The following is a 25,325-nucleotide window of genomic DNA, read 5'->3' as shown; positions in this document are numbered from 1 at the left end:
AAGGGCTTGAAGAATCATTGGTGCTTGCAAGAGTGTGTGGGGTTTATAACTTATAGTATCTCCCTAAAGAATTTTAGGAACGTTATTATTTTTATCAGTAATTTTCTTATATTCTGCACAAATCTATTTAGATCAATAATTTTAAAGCAATAATTCCGGAGATCTCTAAATTCGACGTCAGATCGGAACCCCCGGGGGGGGGGGGGGTACTCAGATTATAGTCGGACGGAGGTGTGCGGCTGAGACCTCCGAACCCATACCCACATCCAAGGGTCCTTTTGCTGAAATAGGTACCCATGTCTAAGCATTTTTTGTGAAAAATGGACCCATGTCTAAGGATTTCAAACGTCAAATATTACATTTTTTAAGCTGTAATAATACACTCCAGCAAAGCATATGAAGAGTCAACGCTAATGCATATTGACCTTTAGCACGGCACTACGCGTTAATAGGCAGCATTTAAATACATGAATAGTCAATACACTCGTAACTACGGAGCCCGGGAAGGGACATGGTAAAAATATTTTTATCTCGTTAAAACGAGATAGTTATCTCGTTTTAATGAGATAGTATCTCGTTAAAACGACATAGTATCTCGTTTTAATGAGATAATATCTCGTTAAAACGACATAGTATCTCGTTAAAACGACATAGTATCTCGTTAAAACGAGATAGTTATCTCGTTTTAATGAGATAGTATCTCGTTAAAACGACATAGTATCTCGTTAAAACGACATAGTATCTCGTTAAAACGAGATAGTTATCTCGTTTTAATGAGATAGTTATCTCGTTTTAATGAGATAGTATCTCGTATAAGTCCATTGCATACTGGAACCGGGTGGTCCCTGTATTAAGCCTATGGGAGTGAGAGAATTCAGTAGTCCACGGGCTAACAACATAATACCCGCGAGGCTAGACTAGACTGCGCGCGCTGGCGCTAGCGCGCTCGCTGTCATGCTTAATGCAGTAATAGCGTATATAGCCAGGCGGCCATGCCATGCCAGGAATTGTACGTATGTACTACTAACTTACGTCTACGGTAGATCGACTGAATTCAACCAGAAGTTGCCGGTTGCAATCGCGAGGATTGAAGGTTAGTTCACTTCTTTTACTTATTTATGGCCGGGTCATTCAATGTAAAAGTGAACAAACAGCTAATTTAACAGATTTGCTCTTTTTCGCGATCAGTTCTAGATCTGTGTAACGTTAATTTTAAGACTGCTCAATTAGCAGACTGCAGTCCCCATCGGAAGCGCCCTGTTCTGGGGCCCGACGCTTCAGGCTCTCCGCGGTCTGGGTCTGGGACCCTGGCCTTGGGCTTGGCCTGCTGGGAAGGCTGTGGTCATTTTGCAAGCTAGAGACAAAGTAAACTAGATCTAGACGTTACTTTTTTACGTGCTCGCATTGCAGTAGAAGTGTGGAATTTTCGTATGTATAGATCTAGATCTAGACTAGTCTAGATATACGAGGAAAAAGCAAGCAAATGTCAGAATTGTAAAAAAAAAAAACAACCTCATATTCCACGGCTATTGATGTCTAGTGACTTAGTGTGTAGAGTCTAGATCTAGATTCAACTATGCAATATGCAATACACCGCAACTTAGTCTTAGTATAGATCTAGATCTATTTCAGCGACGCGGCGGATCCAGGATTTTTCAAAAGGGAGGGCCGAAGTTGGACCGAAATATCAGCCTCTATTTGGCGTTGACGGTTGGATCCGCTGAGATTGCATATCTGGCTTCTCTAAATGCCTCTGAGCTCTGTCATTTTGTCAAAAGAATGCCCCCAGAAAGATGGTTATTCCTGTCTAGGCCGAAGTCTGCTCAGCCTCAGGGCCTCATCAGGCACCAGAAAAATTCGCTGACCAGCGAAAAAAGTGGAAAAAATGATCCTTAGCTTTTTCAAGTGTCTGTTTAGATCTAGTCTAGATCTAGATCTACCCAAAATATTCCTTGACAAGCAAACAAAAAGGAGAAGGGGAGGGCCATGGCCGATTCCCCCCCCCCCCCTTGATTCCGCCACAGTATAGATTCTATGACTATGTTGTTCAAATTATTTGCTAGGTACCAGTTTACTAGTAGGTTTATTGTCACCCTTAGTCCTTACACTTCTAGCCATGTAATAACATTAACAGTAACTGGGATTTTGTCAAAATGTTTACATTTACGTATCTAGAGGCTAATAAAAAAACATCAGTGCAACACTGTTGAGTATGTTGAAGCACTAAAAATAGAGGATTTATTTATTTAATAAATTTACTGTCTTCATATTAACTTTCATTGCTAACATGTTGAGCTATTTGATAACATTATTTTTTTATTTTTTTTTTCTCAGTAAATTTACAATATTTTAATGTTTAAATGTTGCTGAAATAGTTACTTGACAAATGCAAAGTAAGATTAATAAACAAAAACCAGTGTGCATGAAAAGTTTATTTAACCAGTTCTTTGGGGGGAAAAACACTGTTGCCTGTGCGTTTAAGATAGGTATACACCATGGGGCTAACGTAGTGAGCCCCATGCCTGCAGGGGTGGTTTATTGTACTAGTAACTACGAGTGTAGAAAATCAATAAGTTTTGAAATATTATAAATAAGGACTAGACCTAGACTGCATGCATGGCTGGAATACTCCCCCAGGGAGTGGAGAATGTGCATAGATTGTGTGCGGGCAATCCTGATTGAATCCGATGACCGGGGACGGGGTAATAATAATCTGTAAACTGCTTAGATACATTATTAATGTCTTACTCTTAAGCACTATAAAAAAGCGGATTATTATTATTATTGATTGTGTTTTCAATATTTTAATTTTGTATTCATTGTATTTCTTCAGTAACTTAATGCCTGGCTAAAACATCGACAAACTTAAACTAATGTCATACATAAGTGTTAATACATGTGTAGGATCTACATCTATATAAGTTAGTTGGGAGTAGACTCTAGACCCTATATCATACATGTATGTATATGGTCCATCCATGCATGGACCACATACTCATCTCCCATCTTCCAAAAAAGAATAGCTAATGATTTTGGTAACAAAAAAATTGCCTCACTAATCATCACTGCTTCTTTGTTTTCTGTCTTCAGCGTGTTCTTCGGCAACACTGAGGCAGCATTTGAGAAGAAATATCCCTCAGGCTCAGCTCACCAATTGAAGGACAAGGACAAGGGTTCTATCCAGAGTTTCCAAGTAAGATAATTCCTCTTATAATCCTATTCAGTGTAAGTGTTAAAAAAAGAAACTGAATTGAAATAAGAAATTAAATTAGATAGAAGAATAGGCAGCAAGATGAGGGGTAATGGAATGTAAGTTCTAGGAAAAAGTTTTGAAAACACTTGTAACGATTTCTGGATCTGGATGTATACGATGCTGGACCAGTTGGTTTATGATTGCAGCAGATGAGAGAGGGCGCAAAGAATAGATAGTTGAATCGTAGGTGGCTCTTCTCAATCTTAGACTTGAACACCTTTGATGATGGACAGACTATTGATTACTTATTAGAGTACAGACTCAGTAATTTTGAATCCAAAGGACCTGTAGATGGTACGTACTGAACTGATAGACTCTTAGAGCTGTAGCGTACCTTTAGGATAGACCTAAACAATCCAATTTTCTGGGCATTAGTTGGCACATAACCTTATTCTTGAAACTTATGACCTAATTCTTGTGCAGCCCTGATATGGGTATTAATTGCACAGGTCACTTACTGACTTTTTCTTAAATTCTCTTTTTAGGCACAATTTTTGTAGGGTGTTTTCTGCAGCTGTGACCCATGCATACACACCCTAGCCTCCAGCACAGCATTGACCACCCAGCTAATCTCATTCAGGTATGACTTTCTGGGATTGATTTGAAGCTCAATGAACAGAAGGCTCAAGATTAGCTATTGTCACCTTCATCAGGGGTGGGTTCATTAGGATCAGGGGTGGGGGCTAAATGGAAAAGGGAACAGATTTATCAATTTTTTTGGTCAAAATGCATGATCACATGTAACCAAACTTGGCAGGAATCATTCAAAATTCTACCCATGGATGTACAATTTTTAATCATGCATGTAACTCAATAAATGTCTTAAGATTGTTCTAAAGATAAAAGAAAGGGGCTAAAGTGTGGTTCGATTCACCTCTCATTCCATGTGTATACCTTCACCATGTACAAAGTCTATGGCACTAGACTATGGAAATGGTAAGCTGTCACTGGCAATTCAATGCCAATGATGAAATAAATGGCAGTGCTTGGAGTGGTGACATTAACCATAATGCGATTGAAGTAAATAATGAAATGTTTCATGTATTTAAAAAAAAAAAATGCATTTTCAGATTGTAACCGATATATGTATGACTATAGGAATCATCCATGAGGATAGGAGCTCAATGTAACTTAATTCAAACTCTCTGCAAGTGAGAATCAGCAACAGGTAAATTATTCACAAGTTGCATATTATAGTAAGTTCATACATGTACCTCTTCAAAAAACAGAAAGACTAAACATTTTATTATATTTCAAGAAATGTAGGTAATTGTTAGTCACTACCTAAGCCCCCCCCCAAAAAAAAAAAAAATGCATCATTAGTCGTCACTGTTCCCTCCTTTTTTCATTTTCATGCTTTCAGCATTTTCCTTGGCAACATTGAGGCAGCATTTGAGAAGAATTAACCTTCAACTCACCAACCTGCTCTTAGGCATTTTCTTCAAGGATGCTATCCACAGATGCCAAGTAAGTGGAACAGATATACGAGGTGTGTCAGAAAAGTTCCAGGACTGATATCACAAAAGAAATATATACCCAAATTACAGACTTTGAGTTTTCCCTTTCGAAGCAATCCCACTGGAGTCTTACACAATGTCCCATCTTTCTCTGCCATGCCTCCATGCACTCCTGAATGATTTTTCTTGGATCCTCTGCAGCTTTTTCCGTCCTCATGGCCATGTTTACATCTTCCACATTTGTAACTCTTTGTGCGACCAACCATGAAACCCCTGTGTGCCCCATTATTTTAGGGAGTGACAATTTTGCCGCATTCTGCCAGACACTCCTAATTCAAAGGGCTGTAACTTTTTCTGCAATCGTTATGAAGAAAAATTGTGTCCAGCAAAGTTGTCTAGTTTTGTATTGGCTTTCCAGTCATATATATTTCTATTCTTTGGCTAATTTTGGGACCCAACACTTAAGAGGGGCGTTAAACTGTTATCAATCAAGCATCTCAACACTGAGCAAACAGATACTATAAATTGGTTCTTTCTATTGAAGAATATTACTGCCATTTTACCTCAAATGAATATTTCCTTTGTTAAGAAGAGTGTTTGATGCTATTCTAATTAAACAAGACAAAAATAAAAGAAATCCATTCCTTTCTAATTTCCATACGTCTGGGTCATTCGCTCTAAAGTTTGAACGAAGTTATTTTCATGAAATTTCATCAAAACTAGGGAGGATGTGCCACTCAAGACTACTTCCCTTGAATGCCGTACTATTTGATGAATATCCATACTATTTCAAGGTGATGTTTCCATGATCTGCTTTTAAATCTTGTTTGGTTTCTTTCTTCTTTTTTTTTGCCACAGATGTCGAAGTTGTACCACGACAAGCTAGAAAAGATTTTGATTCCGACTAAACCATTCTTTAAAGGTCCACTGCCTTAGGAAATTAAAACTTTTATGTCTTGTATCAAGACCCTTTTAAAGCAACATAATAACAATTGTTTCATAAATAAATGCCTCCTTATATTTTTTACAATTTTTTGAAAACCTCTCCAAGTTGCTCGTCTAATGGTGGACCCCGCCCTTAAAATTCTCAGAGTTCCTCGGAATGATTGACCAAAGGATTAGTGATGTTATATCAAGAACGATCTCCGCTTAGGCAAGCTACGGTGCTTGCTAGCCAGCTCTGCAGGCATTATGTTTTGTACACAAACATAAACAATTACTTTTGTTATTAAATAGTGTGCTATGCATCTTTACTTGTTATTTATTGTGGTGAAATTTCACTAATGGCCCAATTTTAAAAAGAGAGCTATACCATGAGTCGAAGAAGATCGTAATTGATTTGAATGCCTGTATAACGTGTCAACTAAATGCATGCTATAAAGAATTTCAAAGGTAAGAAAAAAATGTTTCATATATCTAAGTGACTGAATGTTTTTCGTACTACCTTCTTCTCAATTTAAAGAAATATTGAAAGTGGTATATCAGAGTGAAGAAACTTGTGTTTTTCCCTTTACAAGCTCTGCTCTTTCTTACTTCACTTTCAAATTTCCTCTCTTGTTATATAAACATTTAGCGATTGCTTTACTTCACACATTCAAGCAATGTATACTATCCCTCCTAAAAAAAAAGTTTGTAGATGTGTTAACAATAGATATGGCGACGAAATGTATCAGCATCTCTGAAATGCCTAAGCATAAAAAATGTTGGCAATTTCTCTGAATTTTATTTTTTTATATTTTTTATGGAACATTGTTTACATTAATTGCCTAGTTCTTGGCATGCAAATGGTGGACACTTTATTAATTTCTTTATATTTTTGTGCTGTACATATGTAGAGGAATCTTGTCATAAGCAATCGTGTTCGTCTGCCAGAAAGTTTTTTTTTGTTTTACTCGGGAAATTGTGAGGATTGTTTATTATATTCGTACAATGAATTTCAGTATGTTATGTTGTGTTACGTGTAAGCGACAATTCATTTTTATAACAGCTCCTATCGTCCTAGCATTCATTGATAGTAGGCCTATATTGTGACACATTGAGATACCTTGAACTTGAAACTACGTTTACATCTTTTTCGAATTCACGAAAATACAAAAGAAAGATGTACAATAATTGTATTCACATTTACAACAGTTTGTTTATTACACATAAAATAAAGTATGTTTTATCACAAAATCAGTTTATTTTCCTTGTTCTTTTGTTTTGGAGGGAGGGGGATGTATTCAGAGCAAATTCTAAGAAGCAAGATGGTGAACTTTTCATTAAAATGGGACAAATAAGTTGTTATCAAGTTTTGATAGTGATTAAAATGTACAAGATAATAGACATGACGAAATTAAAATAACATGTCCCTCTTGCTTCAATATTGTTATTATACATATCTTCCAGAGGGATCTAAGTCGAGTTCTATAATGAACTTTTCTCAAATTCAGTCTAATTTTGATGAAATTGTTACTATCTTCATTTTGTGGATTTTGCTCTGTTTATTTATTTAATCCAATCTTTAACTACTTGGCTTTTTCTTGTCACGTTGTGATGCATGTGTTTGAATGATTGTACATGTCCGATGTAGTATGATCTTGACGATGTTCTTATGAACGGACGACTGATGTTGGTGTGAATATGTTTTTGAGTTGGTGTTGGTAATGTCAGAAGGATGTTGGCATGAACTGGAAAGGGGAGGTACAACGTCGGCACATGGTGGGATACGGGTTGGCATAACGTTGCTTCTACGTCGGCAAATGGTGGAGAAGAGGTTGGCATAACGTTGGTCTAGCATTGGCACATGGTGGAGGAGGGGTCGGCACTTGGTGGGAAAAGGGTTGGCATTATGTTAGGACAACGTCGGGGAGACGTCGGCACATAGTGTAAAAGGGGTTGGCATTACGTTGGTCCTACGTCAGGGAGACGTCGGCACATGGTGGAAAAGGGGTTGGCATTACGTTTGTCCTATGTCGGCATATGGTGGGATAGGGGTTGACATGACGTTGGTCATACGTCGGGGGACGTTGGCCCGATGTTGGCTTAATGTCATTTCGTCGTTGTCGAGCCAACGTTGGCCCGCCGGCAAGAAAGCCGTTGGCCCAACATCACATTGGCGACGATGGCGCAACGTAACAGCCCACGACGTCGGCACGTGGTGGGATAGGGGTTGGCATAACATTGGTCCAATGTCGGAACTACGTCGGCACATGGTGGGATAGGGGTTGGAATAACGTTTGTCCTACGTCGTGGAGACGTCGGCACATGGTTGAAAAGGGGTTGGTATAACGTTGGGCCAATGTCGAGGAGACGTCGGCACATGGTGGGATAAGGGTTGGCATAACGTTTATCCAATGTCGGAACAACGTCGGCACATGGTGGGATAGGGATTGGCATAACGTTGGTCGTACGTCGGCACATGGTTAAAAAAGGGTTGGGACGACGTTGGTCCAATGTCGGAAAGACGTCGGCATACGGTGGAAAAGAGGTTGGCATAACGTTGGTTCAATGTCGGGAGGACATCGGCACATATGGTCGGATAGGGGTCGGCACAACGTTGGCCCGATGTTGGCTTAATGTCATTTTGTCACTGTCGGGCCAACGTTGGCCCGCCGGCAAGAAAGCCGTGGGCCCAACATCATGTTGGTGACGTTGGACCAACGTAACAGCTTACGTTGGCCCCACGTTGGCGTAACGTCGTATTGTTATCTGGGTTAATACAGGGACCACCCGGTTCCAGTATGCAATGGACTTATACGAGATACTATCTCATTAAAACGAGATAACTATCTCATTAAAACGAGATACTATGTCGTTTTAACGAGATACTATCTCATTAAAACGAGATAACTATCTCGTTTTAACGAGATACTATGTCGTTTTAACGAGATACTATCTCATTAAAACGAGATACTATGTCGTTTTAACGAGATACTATCTCATTAAAACGAGATAACTATCTCGTTTTAACGAGATACTATGTCGTTTTAACGAGATACTATCTCATTAAAACGAGATACTATGTCGTTTTAACGAGATACTATCTCATTAAAACGAGATAACTATCTCGTTTTAACGAGATAAAAATATTTTTACCATGTCCCTTCCCGGGCTCCGTAACACAGAGATGCACACAATAATGCCGATGCGGCTGATCGGCAAGTTCGACAGTGGACTCACAATTTGATTTTTTTAATTATTCTTTCTAACATCGGAAAGTTGAAAAAATGTATTTTACTGCTACTTAGATCTTATCAATTGTCACTAAAGTATAGATTTTTAGTGAAATTGGTTGAGTTTTATACAGTGGTGTTTGAAATGTTGAGAATCAATAGCACAGCTTTTAATACACAGCCAGGATAGTAATGCACCTATGTGTGTATTAATACAATGGCCAAAAATTTTGCAGTTTCTCGATAAAATTGTTTATTAACTGTACCATACAACATGTAGTTTACAAGTAGTTTACACACATAAAAATGAAAACACCATGCAACATAATTATACTGTGCTAGCACCTCTAGCATCTGTTCTAATTGAAGGACTTTTCCTGTTTTAATTAACGTACCCGTACACGAGCTCTCAAGCATTGGCTATATAGCTCCCTGCTTGAGCCCCGCTGCTGCCCGGCTGCTGGACAGAGGGTACGCAGGGTATAGCTGATGATCATATCATTTTCAGCGTGCAAAGCGCTACAAGTTTCCGGGGGTACGACCCCTATACGGGCGGATACCATACCTAGCGCGCATTATGCCATATGAGTACCCGGTATAGAGCCCATGGGGTCGTGATATATGTGGTACCCCGGGATCTAGTTGAGTTTACGAGCTACTTTGAGGTCAGTGCGTACACCTCGTACACTGGAAATGCAATCAGCCGAAGGATTCATTTATTTAGAGATGGGAGAGATTTAGGCATTTGCAATGTAGGAGAAAATCCCAAAATCCCGGAGAAAATGAGGGAGAAAAGAGGGGAAAGGAATAAATGAAAAAAGGGACCCATGTCTAAGGATCTTTCCTGAAAAAGTCACCCTTCCGAGCGGCACATCCCCGTATACCCAATATACGTGAGTACCCCCCCCCCCCCCGGGATCGGAACGAGCCACAACTGAAAACAATATTATAAAGCAAGGATTAGTAAATTCACGCACGAGTGTTTACCGCTGATTTATTCAAACATGGATTGACAATGGCATGAATTGCAAGTCAGAATGTCATTGAATCTAGACGAGAAGTTGCCATGTGATGAGATCGGTATTACTGACAAAACACCAGTCAAAGGTTCAAACTACCACCCAGTGTTTTCAGTTTTTTCCATCGGGGCAGTGAGTGCAGGAAAGGGTTTCAGGCGTATCAGGACAATTACCCTCTGGACAATCACCCCCGGAAAATTACCCCACGGAAAACTACCCCCTAAGGACTATAACCCCCATGAAATTTCCCCCGGAAAACTACCCCCCGAAGACAATACCCCCCCCCCCCCGAAGACAATAACCCCCCAGAAACCCCCCCCCCCAAAAAAAAAAAAAAAAAAAATAAAAAATAAATAAAAAAAAATAAAAAAAATAAAAAAATAAAAGACAATTACCACCCGGATTTCTTTTCTTTCTTTTAATACAACTTATATTAATCACTTCGTACATACATCATGGTAACAATAATCATAAAATAACTGCACAATAATTACAACAGGTAAAAACAAATGAAAAACGTCAAACAATACGAAAATACTGGGTAAAACTTCTTTTTTACAGTGTATATCATAGGATTTACATTAATTCTTCCACAGGGGACAATTTCTTATAGTGCATTCCTTCAATCTTCTCCTGTTTTGCAATGTTAAGTTCTAGGTATTTCGTATTACTGATAAAATCCATTAGCCCACTTAAAACTGGTTTTGCGTTTTTCCATTTGTGGATATAAATATATCTTGTAAACATCAGCAGCAAATGATTTAATAAGATAATATTGGGCCCTTTCCAATCTTTAATGAATCCAAACATCATTCTCTTCCTACTGAGATCTTCAAACTTAACGTTAAATTTCTTGCCAATCTTATCAACAAATTCCTGTCTAAGCTTAGAAGCAACATCACAGTCATAAAATATATGAACAGGTGTTTCTAAAGTTGAATTACAAAAGGTACAATTCACTGACTCAACTAATTTCATCTTGTACAATCTGTTATTAGTATAAAGTATGTTATGTGACAGTTTGAATAGGAAAACTCTCATTTGTACTTCAATTGTGCACTTGAAAGGTATCGTTCTCTTGAATATCAAAGGTGCTAGAAAATAATTGTTCACAAACTGGTCTTGCTATTACTTCAGAAAGAAAACCCTTGTACACTATTTTCGCCTTGAGTTTATATAGTTCAGTTATCGAGAACTCTAATTGTGAGTGCTCTTCGCTTTCTCTATTCAAAAACATTTGATAAACTATAGGGATCAAATTCACATTTCCACCCTTTTTTCACAAAGTTCACTATTGCCATGTATTGTAAAAAATATTTGTTTGAAACATCTTTTTCATTCCAAAAATCAAAATGGAGAATTTCTCCATTGTTATCAAACAATTGGTATATGTTACCAGTGGCGGATCCAGGGGGGCCCGGGCCGGGTGGCCCGTCCCCCCCCCCCCCTTAAGAAAAAAAATCATGTAAAAACACGTGATTTTTACCTTTTTAGGGGGGTTGAGCCCCCCCCCCCCCCTGGCGCTCAAGGGGGGGGGGGGGGGTACAAATTTTAAAATTTATGAGGACCAAAAAAAAAAAAATTCTCACTACCCCCCCTCCCCCCATTGAGCGACTTTTCGGCCGGCGCGATTTTCAAATTTTTGGGAGCAAAAAAAAAAATAAAATAAATAGTGCTCACTACCCCCCCCCCCCCCCCCCCCCCCCCCCCCCCCCCCCCCCCGCCCCATCCAAGCTTCATTTCGCTAATTTCATGTATTTTTTCAGCTCTTCCTCTAGCTCCTGTCTCAACTTTTCCTTTTCACATTTTTCCTTTTTAAATATGGGATAGTAAATTCTCATATTTTAAATTTCAGCCAGTCCCACAGCATTTTGTAGCCATGTTCATGTTCTAATCATCAACCCATAAAGGAACATTGTCACTAAGAGCCTCAACAAATTCCTCACTGTTTAATAAACTGTTGTTGAATTTCCAGTATGAAGGCCACATTCTCTGTTTCTTAACACGTAAGTGCAATGTATCATAATTATGATCAGACAACACTCATGGAACTATATCATTTTACACTACGTCAGTTTGCAATGTGATGAGCCAGAAGTCTAGTCTTGATTGGAGTTACTTCTCCAAATGAATCTTTTAGTTGTTTTGTTCCTTACTCTCCAAATATCAATAAGACAAAAATAATCTTTCAAACTGTCTACCACTACCAGGGTACAAGAATGCTTTCAAACTGTTTTCATAGCATCTCCTTCTCTATTCATGGCCAAATCCTGAATAAAATTAAAATCACCTCCTATTATACATGTATGACCTTCATCATCAAATTCTTGCAGTATTGAATAGAAACCATTAAAAGCTCTACATCATCTCTTTCGTTGTTGGGTGCATAAATATTGTTTATAACAAAATATTTCTTGTATATTTCAACTTTGATACATAAAAAACGTCCTACTTTATCTTTAACCGAGTCAATAAGTCTAATGTCCGAAGTTCTTCTCAATATTATATACACATTCATCTGCTCATAGATGTTCCATGGCTGAATATTATGTTTGATCTGATTTTCGGTGGAATGTTTTTCTTGTAATAGAATTATATCCTTTTTTAAAACTTTGACAGGTAATTGAAGTATCACTTCGTACGTTATGCGTCATTAATTCCAAATCCATTATCCATCCTGTAAGCATCAAATGTTGGTTGCACTATTTCAAACAAAAACATATACAGTTACAATAGAAAAAAAATGAACAAAAAGGTGTGCATGAGGTTGTTACATCAGCCTCTTTCATCATAGCTCATGCGACGCCTTGCGTAGTAAAATAAATGATCTGATATAACCCTCCTTGTTGAACGAACTTAATCAAAATTGTCTTTTGTTGCTTTATCAACTTGCTCTTTCCTTCATTGTTGCTTAAGTTCTGTCTCTTTCTGTTGACGTGTCTTTAACTTTCAGCCTTTCTCATACTCAACTTATGTCCGTGTTTGTTTGTCGCGATAGAAGAGCCTTGCTGGATATAAGTGTAAGCCCTTCCGTGCTCTTCCTTTTCTGTCTGGTATGTGACATATTTCTTGCGCAGGTCTCTCATCTCCTTAGGTAGTATTTTATCAATGAAAATAGGATTCTCCTTATCCTGATAAACAAATGGTTTGTTTTTGAGTAGTTTTCAGGCACTTGTGAGTACGGCACTTCTTGTGGTATAACCAGGCGCGTACGCAGGGGGGGGGGGGGGGTTGAACCCCCTTCAGTTTTTTTATGTGTGTATTTTGGAACAACCCCCCCCCCCCCTTTATGGTGTTTTTTTCTTTTTTTTTAAATACCAAAAAAAATACCAAAACAAATTATGCCAATGGCTAACCTAAAAAAAGTGACCTTACCCACCCCCCTTACAACGGAACAAAATGTCAATTTTTTCAAATTTCGAGACTCCCCCCCCCCCCCCCCCCCCCGCTTATTCAGCGGCTGGCTGAGTCGTTGCGATTTTTTGGGGACAAAATAAAAATAATAAAAATATCCTCTTCCCCCCCCCCCCCCCCCGCTTATTCAGCGGCTGGCTGATTCGTTGCGATTTTTTTTTGGCCCGATTTAAAAATGTCAACCCCCCCCCCCCCCCTTGAAAAAATCCTGCGTACGCTACTGGGTATAACGATTGAACGCAACCATTATCGGACGAGGAGCCCCTCTTTTGGATGACTGACCAGAGCGGTGTACCCCCTCTATAGGCGGGTTTTGCCCCTGTAGATCCAAATGTGACTCTGCAAAGGGCTGGATCAGCCCTACACAATTTCCTTTCTCACAGCCCTCAGGGAAGCCAAATAATACAGCTGAGCATCTCATTTCTCTAGCTGCAAGATCAACGAAACGTTCCTTCTTTCATTGATTTTCTTTCTCAAGCACTTTCACTCTGTCTTTTGTTTCATTTAGCTCAAAATCATTGTGCTGTTGTTTGTCATTCAACTTGTCGATGTCTTTCCTGTTTTCACTTATCTTCTGTAGAGCCACATCTAGTCTGGATGTCAAGTTTTTCATTCATTTTGTCCACTTTACTGTTTGTATTGTCCATTTTGTTAATAATCGTCATAAGCAAATCCTTTGTATCATTGGCTGCGATGTTATTCGCCTGATGCCCCTTACCGTTTGTTCGTCGTTTCTTGTCAACATGGTCCATCGTACTGCTGTCAGATTCCACGCCCAGAGCTTCGGGGATAGATTTGACGAGGTGTCCGGCAGGTACTTCACTCGTACTTTGAGTATCCATTTGTCCCCGCTATTGTCCATAATTTCTGCTTCTTTATCTGATTTGTCTCCAGGTTGTTCAAAGTATTTAGCGATGGTATTTGGGTTATCTAAGATCCTTTTCCTAGCAGACATTTCTGCTTTTCTGCATCGGGTTTTCTCACTTAGCAAAAATGCGTGATGTATCTAAAAGTGCGCCATCTTCTCATCGCCCACATGTGTCTTGCACCACCCGGAAAATTACCCCAGGACAATTATCCCCACCCCTGAAACTACCCCCCTATGATAATTACCCCACCCCCAAGACAATTACCCCCACCCCTGAAACTTACCCCCTATTCATTAAGGAGGAAGTCCATCCTGATAATACGTTGGTATTAATAAAAGCATAATTTTGTCGAGGGGTACTTGTCCTCAGGAGGTGGAGGAAGGGGGGGGGGTTGTCTTAGGGGGTTATTTTCAGGGGGTAATTGTCCTTGGGAGGTAATTCGTCGCTGTTTTCACGAAGTGACGGTAGTGAAAAAAATTGCATTCACTTTGCGTTACGATTTTCCTCACTACCGTCACTTCGTGAAAATAGGGACGAATTGTCCATGTGGGGGGTAATTGTCCTAGGGGGTAAATTTCCTCAGGGGTAATAGTCCTTGGGGGGGGGGGGTAATAGTCCCGCTGGTAATCGGCAGGGGGGGTGATTGCCCAGGGGATAGTAATGTTTTCATAAAACCTGTTTCAGGCAGGGCAAACCTAATTGTTGCCGATTTGAAGTACACACACAAAATACACACACAGCTCGACGATGTTACTGATGCATATTCATTAGGGCATAAGCGAATGCCTTACGTCAGAATACATTAGCGCGAACTTTTGACCCCGCACACTGGCAAAAGCATCTAGAGTTTAAACGTTCTTTTCGACGATGGTTTTGGGCAATCGAGCGATGAGTGGAGACACCACGCTCTGTGTGGGATGTGTGTAGGTGGAGGAGGACATAGATGATTGAAGAATTAAAAAAATACATAAAAAAAGGACAGAATTTGGACTAGTGGATGCCACGCACATTTTTTTAAATACTAAAAGTGTCATTTTTTGCACAAAATTTGAAGTAATAAACTTGTTAAATATACATTTGAGTGTTGGATATTACATATGTATAGTGCAATGAAACATAAAAGTGTGATTTACTCCGAATAGTGGACTATCAAAACTAATTATATTTCAAATTTTTTGACACACCATTAATCTGTTCAATGAAACTCTTTTTCTTGATTAAACAATATATGTTGTCACGCCACAAAACAGAAAGAAAAAATTATCAGATAATGTGATGGATAAGTCATTTTGTAATCCCAAATGAATTGATGTCTTTTTACAGGATGCGCATTTTGAGTGGAAACACACTGTACATGTACCGTACATGGCAATTCCAACATATTTTAAATATGTCAATATACGCCAAAAAGAAGACACAAAAAAGGTATTAAACAAATACCTAAAACAGATTTTTGTTTTCTTCTTTTTTTCTTAAATAAAAAAATGGTTAAATGAAAGTTTGCATAATTTAAAATGGTGACTTTCTGTTTTCTAGGACCCTCGGATATGATAAACTGTCTGGTTGCGACAAGGTAGGTGATGGACGTGAGCGCTGGGCCGTTATAATGAAAACGAATCACGACATATTGGAATTTTGACTGAATATTATGATTTTCGACAACATGAAACAAATCGTAAGCATTTAAAGGTGTAGACCAGTTTTTGAAACGCCCCCCTCTCAACAAGTGAAATGGAAGCTCTTATTACCAATCATGTGAAAGAATTTGTTTTTACTAATACGTGATGATACAAATTTTGCCGGGAAACCGCCTATTGATTGATATATTTGGCAAATTATAATATAGGGTAGTCCCATATACATCTTTCTGTGTACAGTGCTTGTAACTTTACTAAGACTGGGCCAAATTTCTTATCATTTTGATGATTCCAGAACCTTGCAGTACACACCAAAGCTTATATGCTAGATGATCAACGTTTTCTGATTGATTCCACAACGTTCAAGTCTTTCACAATGTGTATTGAAATTTTAGCTCATATGAGATGAAAGGAATCAGTTTTGGAAATACAGAAATAAAGCAAGTTCTGTATGCAGACGATATAACGCTTTTCATTGAAGATTCGAATTCATTTAAGGAAATTAAACATATTTTTGAATGTTTTTATAAAAATATCAGGCTTAAAGTTAAACAAGGACAAGACATTCATTTTGCCCTTAGGTCCACAATTAATCCACTCATACATTTCCGTTTGGGAAGCAAGTTGACATTGTTAAAATACTAGGAATTTATTTTTTCAATACACGAAGATATCAGAGAACAAATGAATCATAAAGAAATATTGAGCAAGATTAAAAAAACTTTTTACGTGGTGTCAGCAGCGCGATTTAACATTAATGGGGAAAATTCAATTAATGAAAGTATGTGGCTATTCTAAAATTATATATTTGTCATCATTGATGCCAGTTCCAGAATGGGTGTATAGCGTAATTGAAGAAATATGTTTTGTTTTTTTGTGCAGAAGTAAGGGCAAAATTAAAAAGAGCATCATGTTTTAGACTATCCGCAGGGTGGGCTCGCAATGATGAATTTCCGACTGTTTGTAAAGGCACAGAGAATAATGTGGATAAAAAGTCTTTTAACAGGAACTCAAGCTATTAAATGGAAACATTACTTTTAATATTTAATTAGACCTAATGGGCGGGAATTTAATATTTTATTGCTACTATTGGAGAGATACAGTGAAATTTATGGTACCTTCTTTTATCAGAATCTTCTGAAAGCATGAATAGATATGAAAGAATATGTTAAAACAGAAGAGAGATACAGAGGGAATGAAATATTGTATAATAATAAGTTTATTCCACTAGAAGGTCAAACTTTATTTGAGGAAAATTTGTTTTAACAAAATATATATCGACTTCATCACATTTGTGATGAACAAGTGTTATTAAAAAAAGATGCATATTTTATTGCCATTGGTTTAAGTAAGGAGAAGAAATTACAAAAGTTAACACAATCTATTCAATAATTCCTCACGGATGGAAACAGATTGTTCAGCCTGCAAGAAAGTTCATCCACTGTGGCCTTAGTTTAGAATTAATATTTGCAAAGAAGGTTTTTAAATTTGAGGAAATAACTGCAAAGATGGTGTATAAAAGTCAAATCAAGAAGAATGCAGAAATCAGCTCAGCATTTCATAACTTAATGGAACTTTATAATATTACAACTAAAGAAGTGGAAAAGATTTTTGTTCAACCAAGGTTTTCCACATTGAACAGTAAACTGAGAGAATTTCAGTTTAAACTTTTGCATAGAATAGTTTATACAAACCATCATTTGCATAGATTTAAATTTCGTACAAACGGTTTTTGTTCGTACTGCAATATTTTGGAGGAAACCTATCAACATGTAATTTTTGAATGAAATATGATAAAAAGATTCTGGCAAAAATGTGCTGATAAACTCAATTTACCAATTCTACAGACTGTTTTGGAAAAAAATTCATAATGGAATAAATGGGAGTAATATGAAAACAGAGCAATTACTAAACCACATTCTGATTTTGATTAAATTGAAGATTTTTAATAGTAGAGAGAACGGGAAGCCTCCAAATGTATATGAAGTAAGAGATACATTTCTCGAAAATAGGAAAGAGGAACAAAAAAATTGCAATGGAAAGGGATACTCTTTCAATTCACTTTAAAAAATGGGAGACCTTGGAAAGTTTTTTGTAATATAAATTAACTTTAAAAAATCAACATCCCAGCCCTCTATCCTAGCAGTATTTCTTTACTTTATGTTTATATTTGTTTTTTTGTTTTTTGTTTTTTTAATTTATTTTTTAGAGGGGGGGGTTGTTTTGGGGTATTTTTGTATCTTTATCTCTCTTTTGGGGGGGGGGGGAGTTTTTTCTCTTTTCAGAGGTAGTACTGTATTTCTTTATGAAAAAAAAATGTTTAAACAATATTTTGACAGACTATGATATTTCATGTACAAGCATTTATTTATTTTTGTTTAATTCAACAGATAAAGTGTTGTTTTTTTAAAGAAGCACAAAATGAACATGAAATGACTTAGTATTTTATCATTATTATTATTATTATTATTGTTTTAAACGAATAAGCAAATTTATGAAAGAGTTGTTTTGTTTAGCAATTGATGTTGAGAATTATACTTTTGAATTGTATTCTGATTATTCTGAGTTATATTTTGATTATTTTGAGTTGTATTTTGAGTTGTATTTTGATTATTCTGAGTATGATGTAAATTGCATTGTTGTAAAGCGCATAGAGAATTTATTATTATGCGCTATATAAAAATTACTTTATTATTATTTATTATTAATTGCATGATTTCGATTATATTATATGTACTGCCTCTGGTATTGAGAAAATAAACACCTTATAAATATTAAAAAGCAATGCAAACGCATGACCAGAGCTGGTCTATACCTTTAAAGGGATAGTTGAGTTCTTGTTTAAGACCGCAAATGCCTTCAAAAAGTATGATTATTGCTCTTATTCTTATTTATGACATTTATGACATTTCTAGTGCCCTTTTTAAAACCTAAAAATGCTATGAAGGTAATTGTAGACCCTAACATTTGTGAATTTAGATTGAATACGATCATACCAATTCAGCTCTACTTTTAAAACAATACGGTGACCGTTAATCAATTAATAACATAATAATAACAATACACGGGCCGGCTGGTTGTGCGTATTATAAGCTACACGAAAAAGCCAACAAAAAGCCAATATTGGTATTGGTTGGTATAAAACGTATAAGGCGCTATCTCGAATATTTGATACCACCACAAATATTAGAAATTGTTATATTTATGAATATTTTAGCTGTCTCTGTACCGATTTTGATCAATCAAAGATGATTTTGTCATTTAAATTGTATATTTTTTACAAATTGGACACTCAGTTTATCTGACAAAAAAAATATTTTGTGTAGCGCCCTCTGCAACAAAACTCAACTATCCCTTTAATGACTTCAGCCGTCCGTTTGATTATAATTAAAATTTGAGTCATTTCAAGTAACAAAATAAGGCCGTTGCCATGGAATCGGAATGTTAAAGAATTGGTTATCTTAGAACCCCCCCCCCCCCCCTAAGGAGAGAGGGGGAAGAACCACTAATGTTTTTTGGCTCAGCGGGGGGTGGGAGTGGATTTTTTCCACTCAAAATCCACCCCACCCCCTTTTTTTCCAGGGGAGGGGGCCGTCTTCTTTGTTTACAAAAAGTGTGTTTTTACCTGTTTTTTGGCCAGGGGAGGGGCCCGCCCCCCCCCCCCCCCTGGATCTGCACAGGGGTCAATATCACATGAAAACACGATGTTATGATATTAATAATACTCTGTATTCATAGTGGTTGATGCATCTGCATGCGCTGTTGATCAGTCGCTATTATTGTTCCCGACTCAAGCGTTGCAAAATAAACAGAAAAAAGTATGACAATTGTGATCACATGACTGAGAAAATCATTAATAATACTGCTCTTCCCGCTGGCCATGCAAATGATATTACTCTATCGTTGCCAGAATAAAACCGAGGTCGAGAGGGAACATGTGGGCAAAACACGTTGCCCAAGGATGTAAGCGGTAGCACTGATAAGGAACGAACCTTTTGCATGCGTGTCAAGAGTCCTCACAGTGCTCTTTAATGATATTTGGATATTCAGAAGCTGATACTTAACTTTTGACATTGTTTCCAACCTAGCAGTATCAACATTCATTTCAACCTTCATAATGAAGGGAGTTTAAAAAAAAATGTTTCCAACTTGTGTTTTGAGGATTTAGCAGAGAGGGACAGAGAAGTATATATTCTCACGAATAACGACTACGTAAATTCAGATTTTCCCGTCCATTTTAACACTTTTTCAATCAATTTCGTACTTTCTACAATTATTTTTGTCCCGACACTTCCGAATCTTGTACATTTTTAGTCAATTTCGCCTCTGGTCATTCATTATTTTAACTTTGTCCAGTCAGTCTAATCATTTCGCATCCAAGTTCGTCAAAGTCAAATAAAGTTCGTCATCCTCGGTTGCCATGATCACATTTATGTCTTATTTATTCCAATGTTCCAATTTCCAATGTTTTCTAAATGTTTTCAAGACACTATCAATTTTATCAATCATAGTGTTATCTAGCTTTATGTCCCAAAAGCATATCTGAGCAATAATTGTTGCTGAATTTTAGCACCAATTATTCGCCAGTGTTGCTCTTTAATACAACCATGACATGGAGTAGCAATTTACTCTTTCGGAGCTTATGATGATTCGTTTACTGTTGATTCCACTCGGTTGAATCCACTTTTCGTAGGAATTATATTTATATTTAAATATAAATACAACACATGTACCTAACTTTTGCGATGTTTTGGTTATTTTTCTCATTGTTATGTAGGCAGGTGAAAGACGGGGCCAAAAGAGGAAAGCCCAGGAGCTCCTTTTGAAGGATGAGAGAGATGAAGTAAAGGTGAGCTTAAACTGTTTGTTAAGGCTGGATATTTGATAAATTGTTAGTATTTGACAGCTCTGTTAATATGAAATAAGAGATAGTGAAACTTAGGATGGGTCAATATTACATGAAAAACACGATGTAATGATTTGAATAATACTCTTTATTCATAGCGGTTAATGCATTTGCATGCGCTGTTGATCTATTCTATTATATTTTTCGATCATAGTTCTATGAAATTGACAATTGTTAAAAAAAAAATGTACACTTGCGGTCTCATAATTACACTGGCAGATAGGGGGAGCACAGCCGGTCTCTGCCCCAATAGTGCCTACCTTATTTTTTAATCTTTCATTTTTATTTTTCCCCCACATAATAATGACATAATAAATACAAATACAAAATACATTGGAAGGACCGCTAAGAAGGATAACAACATTATTAGGAGAGGCTGACTACAAATATAAGGAACTAACTGAGCTCAAAAGAAATTTGAATATTTATAATCTCCAGGCATTAACAATAAAATATAAAATATACATCCATATAAACCTATTCATTCCAATACCTTATACCACACCCGTATTCTCACACACACACACACACACACACACACACACACACGTACACGCACGTACACACATAACCACGCACACATACACACACACTCATCAGCTTATGTTACATACAGCACACACAGAACAGCTTTACAGAAAAAGAAAAGGGACAACGAGTTAGAAAGTTAGAGAGAGAGAGAGAGAGAGAGTATAGAAAACAATAAAAGCTTAAAGAAAAATGAAGAACGTAAAGAAGCTTTTTCTCAGTACACAGCATTCGCGCAAACATTAACTGTTTACGTAAATATTTGATCCTTGTAAAAGTTGTACTGCTTTTAACATCATTCCATCCATGGACACCTTGGAAACGGAGAATATGTTTGGTTAATGAAGTGCGTGCAAAGTGGATATGTTCCTTGTTTCATAAGAATGGAAAGAAGAATTTACCTTAAACATGTCATTGAATAGTGGTGGGAGATTTAGCTTATGAAAATAATAAATACTAATCGTACGCGACTCATTCCGATACATGGGCATGTATTTCGCAATACCAAATTTATCACGCGATGACAGTATGAACGGTTGCGCAATCACATGCCGTCATGTTATGGAAAATTGTAAAAACATGTGTACTTGCAGTATCATTATTACACTAGGGCGCTTTCGCAAACACGACGGAAGCAAACACGACGGGAGAATAACGGTGATACAGCTTGCGAAAGCGCCCTACTAGCAGATTGGGGGAAGGGGGGGGGGGGGTTGGAGCACAGCAGCACAACCGGTCTCTGCCCCAACTGTGCTTAATTACTTGAAATGTTCGGCGACAAATGCACCTGAAAGATGATCTTTTTATTTGTTGCTTACATGTCAAAACTTTTTTTTTTTAAATTTGCTTGTCAGAGATTTTAGGAACTGCACCCCACCCCCTTCCCCACATATGGAAACGTTTGCTCGGAATTGTCTCATAAAAGAATTTGACCACGAACTGACTCCCACACGGTGTTGAGTGCTCAGGGGTCACAGGCCACCGGCTTCATTGGGCAGGCAGTTCCATTATGTGAACGGGTAAATTAACTATTACAAAATGAGGGGACACATTACATTGTACAATAGGGACACACATTGTTTTTATTGTGCAGAACATACTCTTTTATTGACTTACTTATTGCATGAAACTATACCAAAATGCATTTTCTATTCTAACAATTGGAGTACAAAGAATAATAACAGGTGAATGAAATGCATAAACATCACCAACACCTGGGGAGGAAGCATTTTTAAATTTGAATACATATAGTTGATAAACGACTCCGATGAAAATATAAAACCAAAATGAAATTTACGTTCTGGCAATTGGAGTACAAAGAATGATAGCAGGTGAATGAAATGCTTCAACAGCAACACAAACACCTGGGAAGCTAGGAAGCATCCATAAATTTGAATAATTTAGTTGATAAACGATTCCGCATGTGGACGTTTGTTGGAGCAGAAAGCAGTAGATTCGTAACGACACGAAACCATTTAACAGAATGTCGGAACGTAAATTAAATTTGGCGCTGTTGGAAAATGCATCTTTCTACCCTGCGACTTTAATGGTACGATCCAGTAAATCAAAACAGTAAAATGGGTCTTATTTTAAAATTACTCATTAAATAAAACCCAAAACTTCAGTGATATCAGAAAAAATATGTTATATCTTACTAATAATTACAAAAAAGATGTATAAACATTGTGAAAGTGTCTCATTTCATGATAAAAGACACCTATTTAGCAAATATGACGACATTAGTGCGCTTGCATCAGGAAATTCAAGGTCAAAAGGTCCATTCAGACGCTGATAAGTTATTGGTCGAGCCTTTTTGTTTCCTTTATTCCGACAAAATTATACAATCAATCAAAACAAGTTTGATACCAGAAGAAAGCTAACGATTAGTATTTTCATTAACCGCTTGCCCCAAAGTCTCTTGACCACAGTGGAACGAGTGAGAGCTTGCGAGAGCGGCCAAAGTGTGATTGAAACTCACTATTTGCTCTTCTCCAACGCAAAAAGAGACGACATTGTGCTGGATAAATGTATTTTTTCCGACAAAAGTACAGAAAATTTGCATATGGTCTTTTTATATTATACTTTATGAAATTTTACGCGAGTGACTTCCGGGCGCCCCAATGCTGGAAAGAAACGCACATTTTAGAAAACTTCACTTTTTCATGCACGCAAGTCAGATTGAGCGGATGATACAACGTTTCCATATGCCACCCCACAATATTCTGGATCTGCCCCTGCTAATCATGGTTATTCAAGAAATAGTAAAATAAAAAACAAAACGAAATAAACAAATAAACAAAAAAACACCCCGAAAAGATTTATATGATTGCACGCGGTTCAAATGACAATAATTAAACATGAGACTGACAGCCCACGAGACCTATGATGATAATGAACTAAAAGATAATTATAATTGATAATAATAATAATAATAATACCCATAATAATAATAATAATAGTAATTCCGAAAATGATAATAATAATGATAATAACAATAATAATAGTAATACCGAAAATGATAATGATAATGATAATGATAATTATCTCGTGAGCCTTCCAGCCACTTTTCACAGGGTTCACAACGGGATCGATATTAATTTCCTTATGTATAACAGTTTAATCGTAGGGCCAAAGTCAAATATGCCTAGTTTTGGTGTTAATTTCCACTACTTTACAAAGTAAGTACACCTTGTTTATTCAATAAATTTTTATAATAGTACACAATATTTCAGAGGTAAGAGAAAAAAAGTTGGAGGGGCTTCCGAAACGGCGGCCCTTTCGGTCGTATTCATGTGGAAATGGACAGTCGTGCCCCTCTCCTCCCGCCTTGATGAGGGAATATATTTGTTTATAAAGGGGTTGCATACAAACATAGTTGCAATAATTATATGTATAGTGCATGTGTGACTGGAAATTTTTTATGTTGGGCAGAAATAGAAATTCATGATTTTTTTCAGTACAGAGCAAATGGGAGGGGACCTCGAAAGATACGTCACAGAGTTGCCGATTTGTGTTTGATTGATCGCAACTTCAAAAATTCATAACTGTCTTATTTTAAATCAGAGTTTGCTCAAACTTTCACTGACATGTACCTCTCACTTTTTTGCTATAAAAGCCAGCTTGATATCATGGTGGACTTCCCCTTTAAAACTCTATTTAATCCCACCAATAGGAGGGAGGGTCAAAGAATAGTCGATGAAGAGGAGGGGGCGGGGGCTACTGACCATCCCCAAATTTCTGACACGTCACAAAGTATAGAAGAAGTAATTATCAATTACACTCAACACTCATATTGGAACATTGTGAATTACTTTGTACATAAAATATGTCACCGTTGACCTACCGTACAGGCCCAGATTTTTAAAAATTTAAAAAGTCAGTTGTGCACAAAAACACATTCAGGCCCACATGCTATATGTTATACATTCCATAACTCAACGGAATTGATATCAACTTAAAGGTAATTAAATTTCCATCATAAGACAACAGACCCATGGTGATGGAATTGAAATTTATCTTTAAAACTAGATTTAAACACACCAAACACTTCCTCAATAGTCAATACAGTAGTACACAAAGCAGTCAATAACTTTGGGACTCTAATTTTCACTGAAAAGCGATATGAACCTCTCCTTATAGATGGGCGAATTCCTTAAAAGTTATTAAAATACACTTATCTGATTTTGATATATGGAAAAGAATCTGTTCGATAAAATTCCTTTTTTGTGAGAAAAAAAAATCACCAAAACGCTTTTTCACTTACAAATTTCGATGTTCTATTAAAATTGGTAACAAAATGTAGATGATTTAATTCTCTTTCATGTGACACAACGGTGGTTCAAGTTTTCTTTGAAATATCATTTCGAAAATACTATTTTTTGTAAAATGCTGGTTTGGTTTATTCTCTTTTTTCCTCATCTTTTTGTTTTCGTTTTTATTCACATGCACAGGCAAAGAGAGGAGACGATGACCGTGAGTACAATTTATTTCAACACATTCAAGAATTACGCCTTCAAAATGTTTTTCAAATGACCAATTTTAGATTAGTAAAATGAAACATATCTATCTTGGTTAGGTCCATATCGTCA

The 25,325-nt window shown here is 37.1% G+C and overlaps 1 protein-coding gene and 1 long non-coding RNA gene across 2 annotated transcripts in view; both read left to right on the top strand.

Moving 5' to 3' along the window:
* Positions 1–1,016: 1,016 nt before the first annotated feature.
* On the top strand, positions 1,017–6,842 carry LOC115923472. Its single transcript, XR_004063903.1, has 5 exons — positions 1,017–1,093; positions 3,091–3,193; positions 3,739–3,833; positions 4,617–4,720; positions 5,569–6,842. It is a non-coding gene; the product is annotated as an uncharacterized LOC115923472 (long non-coding RNA).
* Positions 6,843–14,040: 7,198 nt separating this feature from the next.
* Positions 14,041–25,325, top strand: part of LOC105444521 (sacsin-like) — a 31,210-nt gene continuing 19,925 nt past the window's right edge. The window contains exons 1-4 of the mRNA XM_030984989.1: positions 14,041–14,111; positions 15,703–15,739; positions 20,581–20,652; positions 25,188–25,209. Of these exons, the coding sequence (XP_030840849.1) occupies positions 14,041–14,111; positions 15,703–15,739; positions 20,581–20,652; positions 25,188–25,209 (202 nt within the window). The remainder of the gene's footprint in view (positions 14,112–15,702; positions 15,740–20,580; positions 20,653–25,187; positions 25,210–25,325) is intronic.

The sequence above is a fragment of the Strongylocentrotus purpuratus genome, unplaced genomic scaffold (genome assembly GCF_000002235.5).
Source record: "Strongylocentrotus purpuratus isolate Spur 01 unplaced genomic scaffold, Spur_5.0 spur5_scaffold_14, whole genome shotgun sequence".
Lineage (NCBI taxonomy): Eukaryota > Metazoa > Echinodermata > Echinoidea > Camarodonta > Strongylocentrotidae > Strongylocentrotus > Strongylocentrotus purpuratus.
The sequence above is the reverse complement of the archived record's forward strand: the minus strand, read 5'-3'. Positions and strand labels throughout refer to the sequence as shown.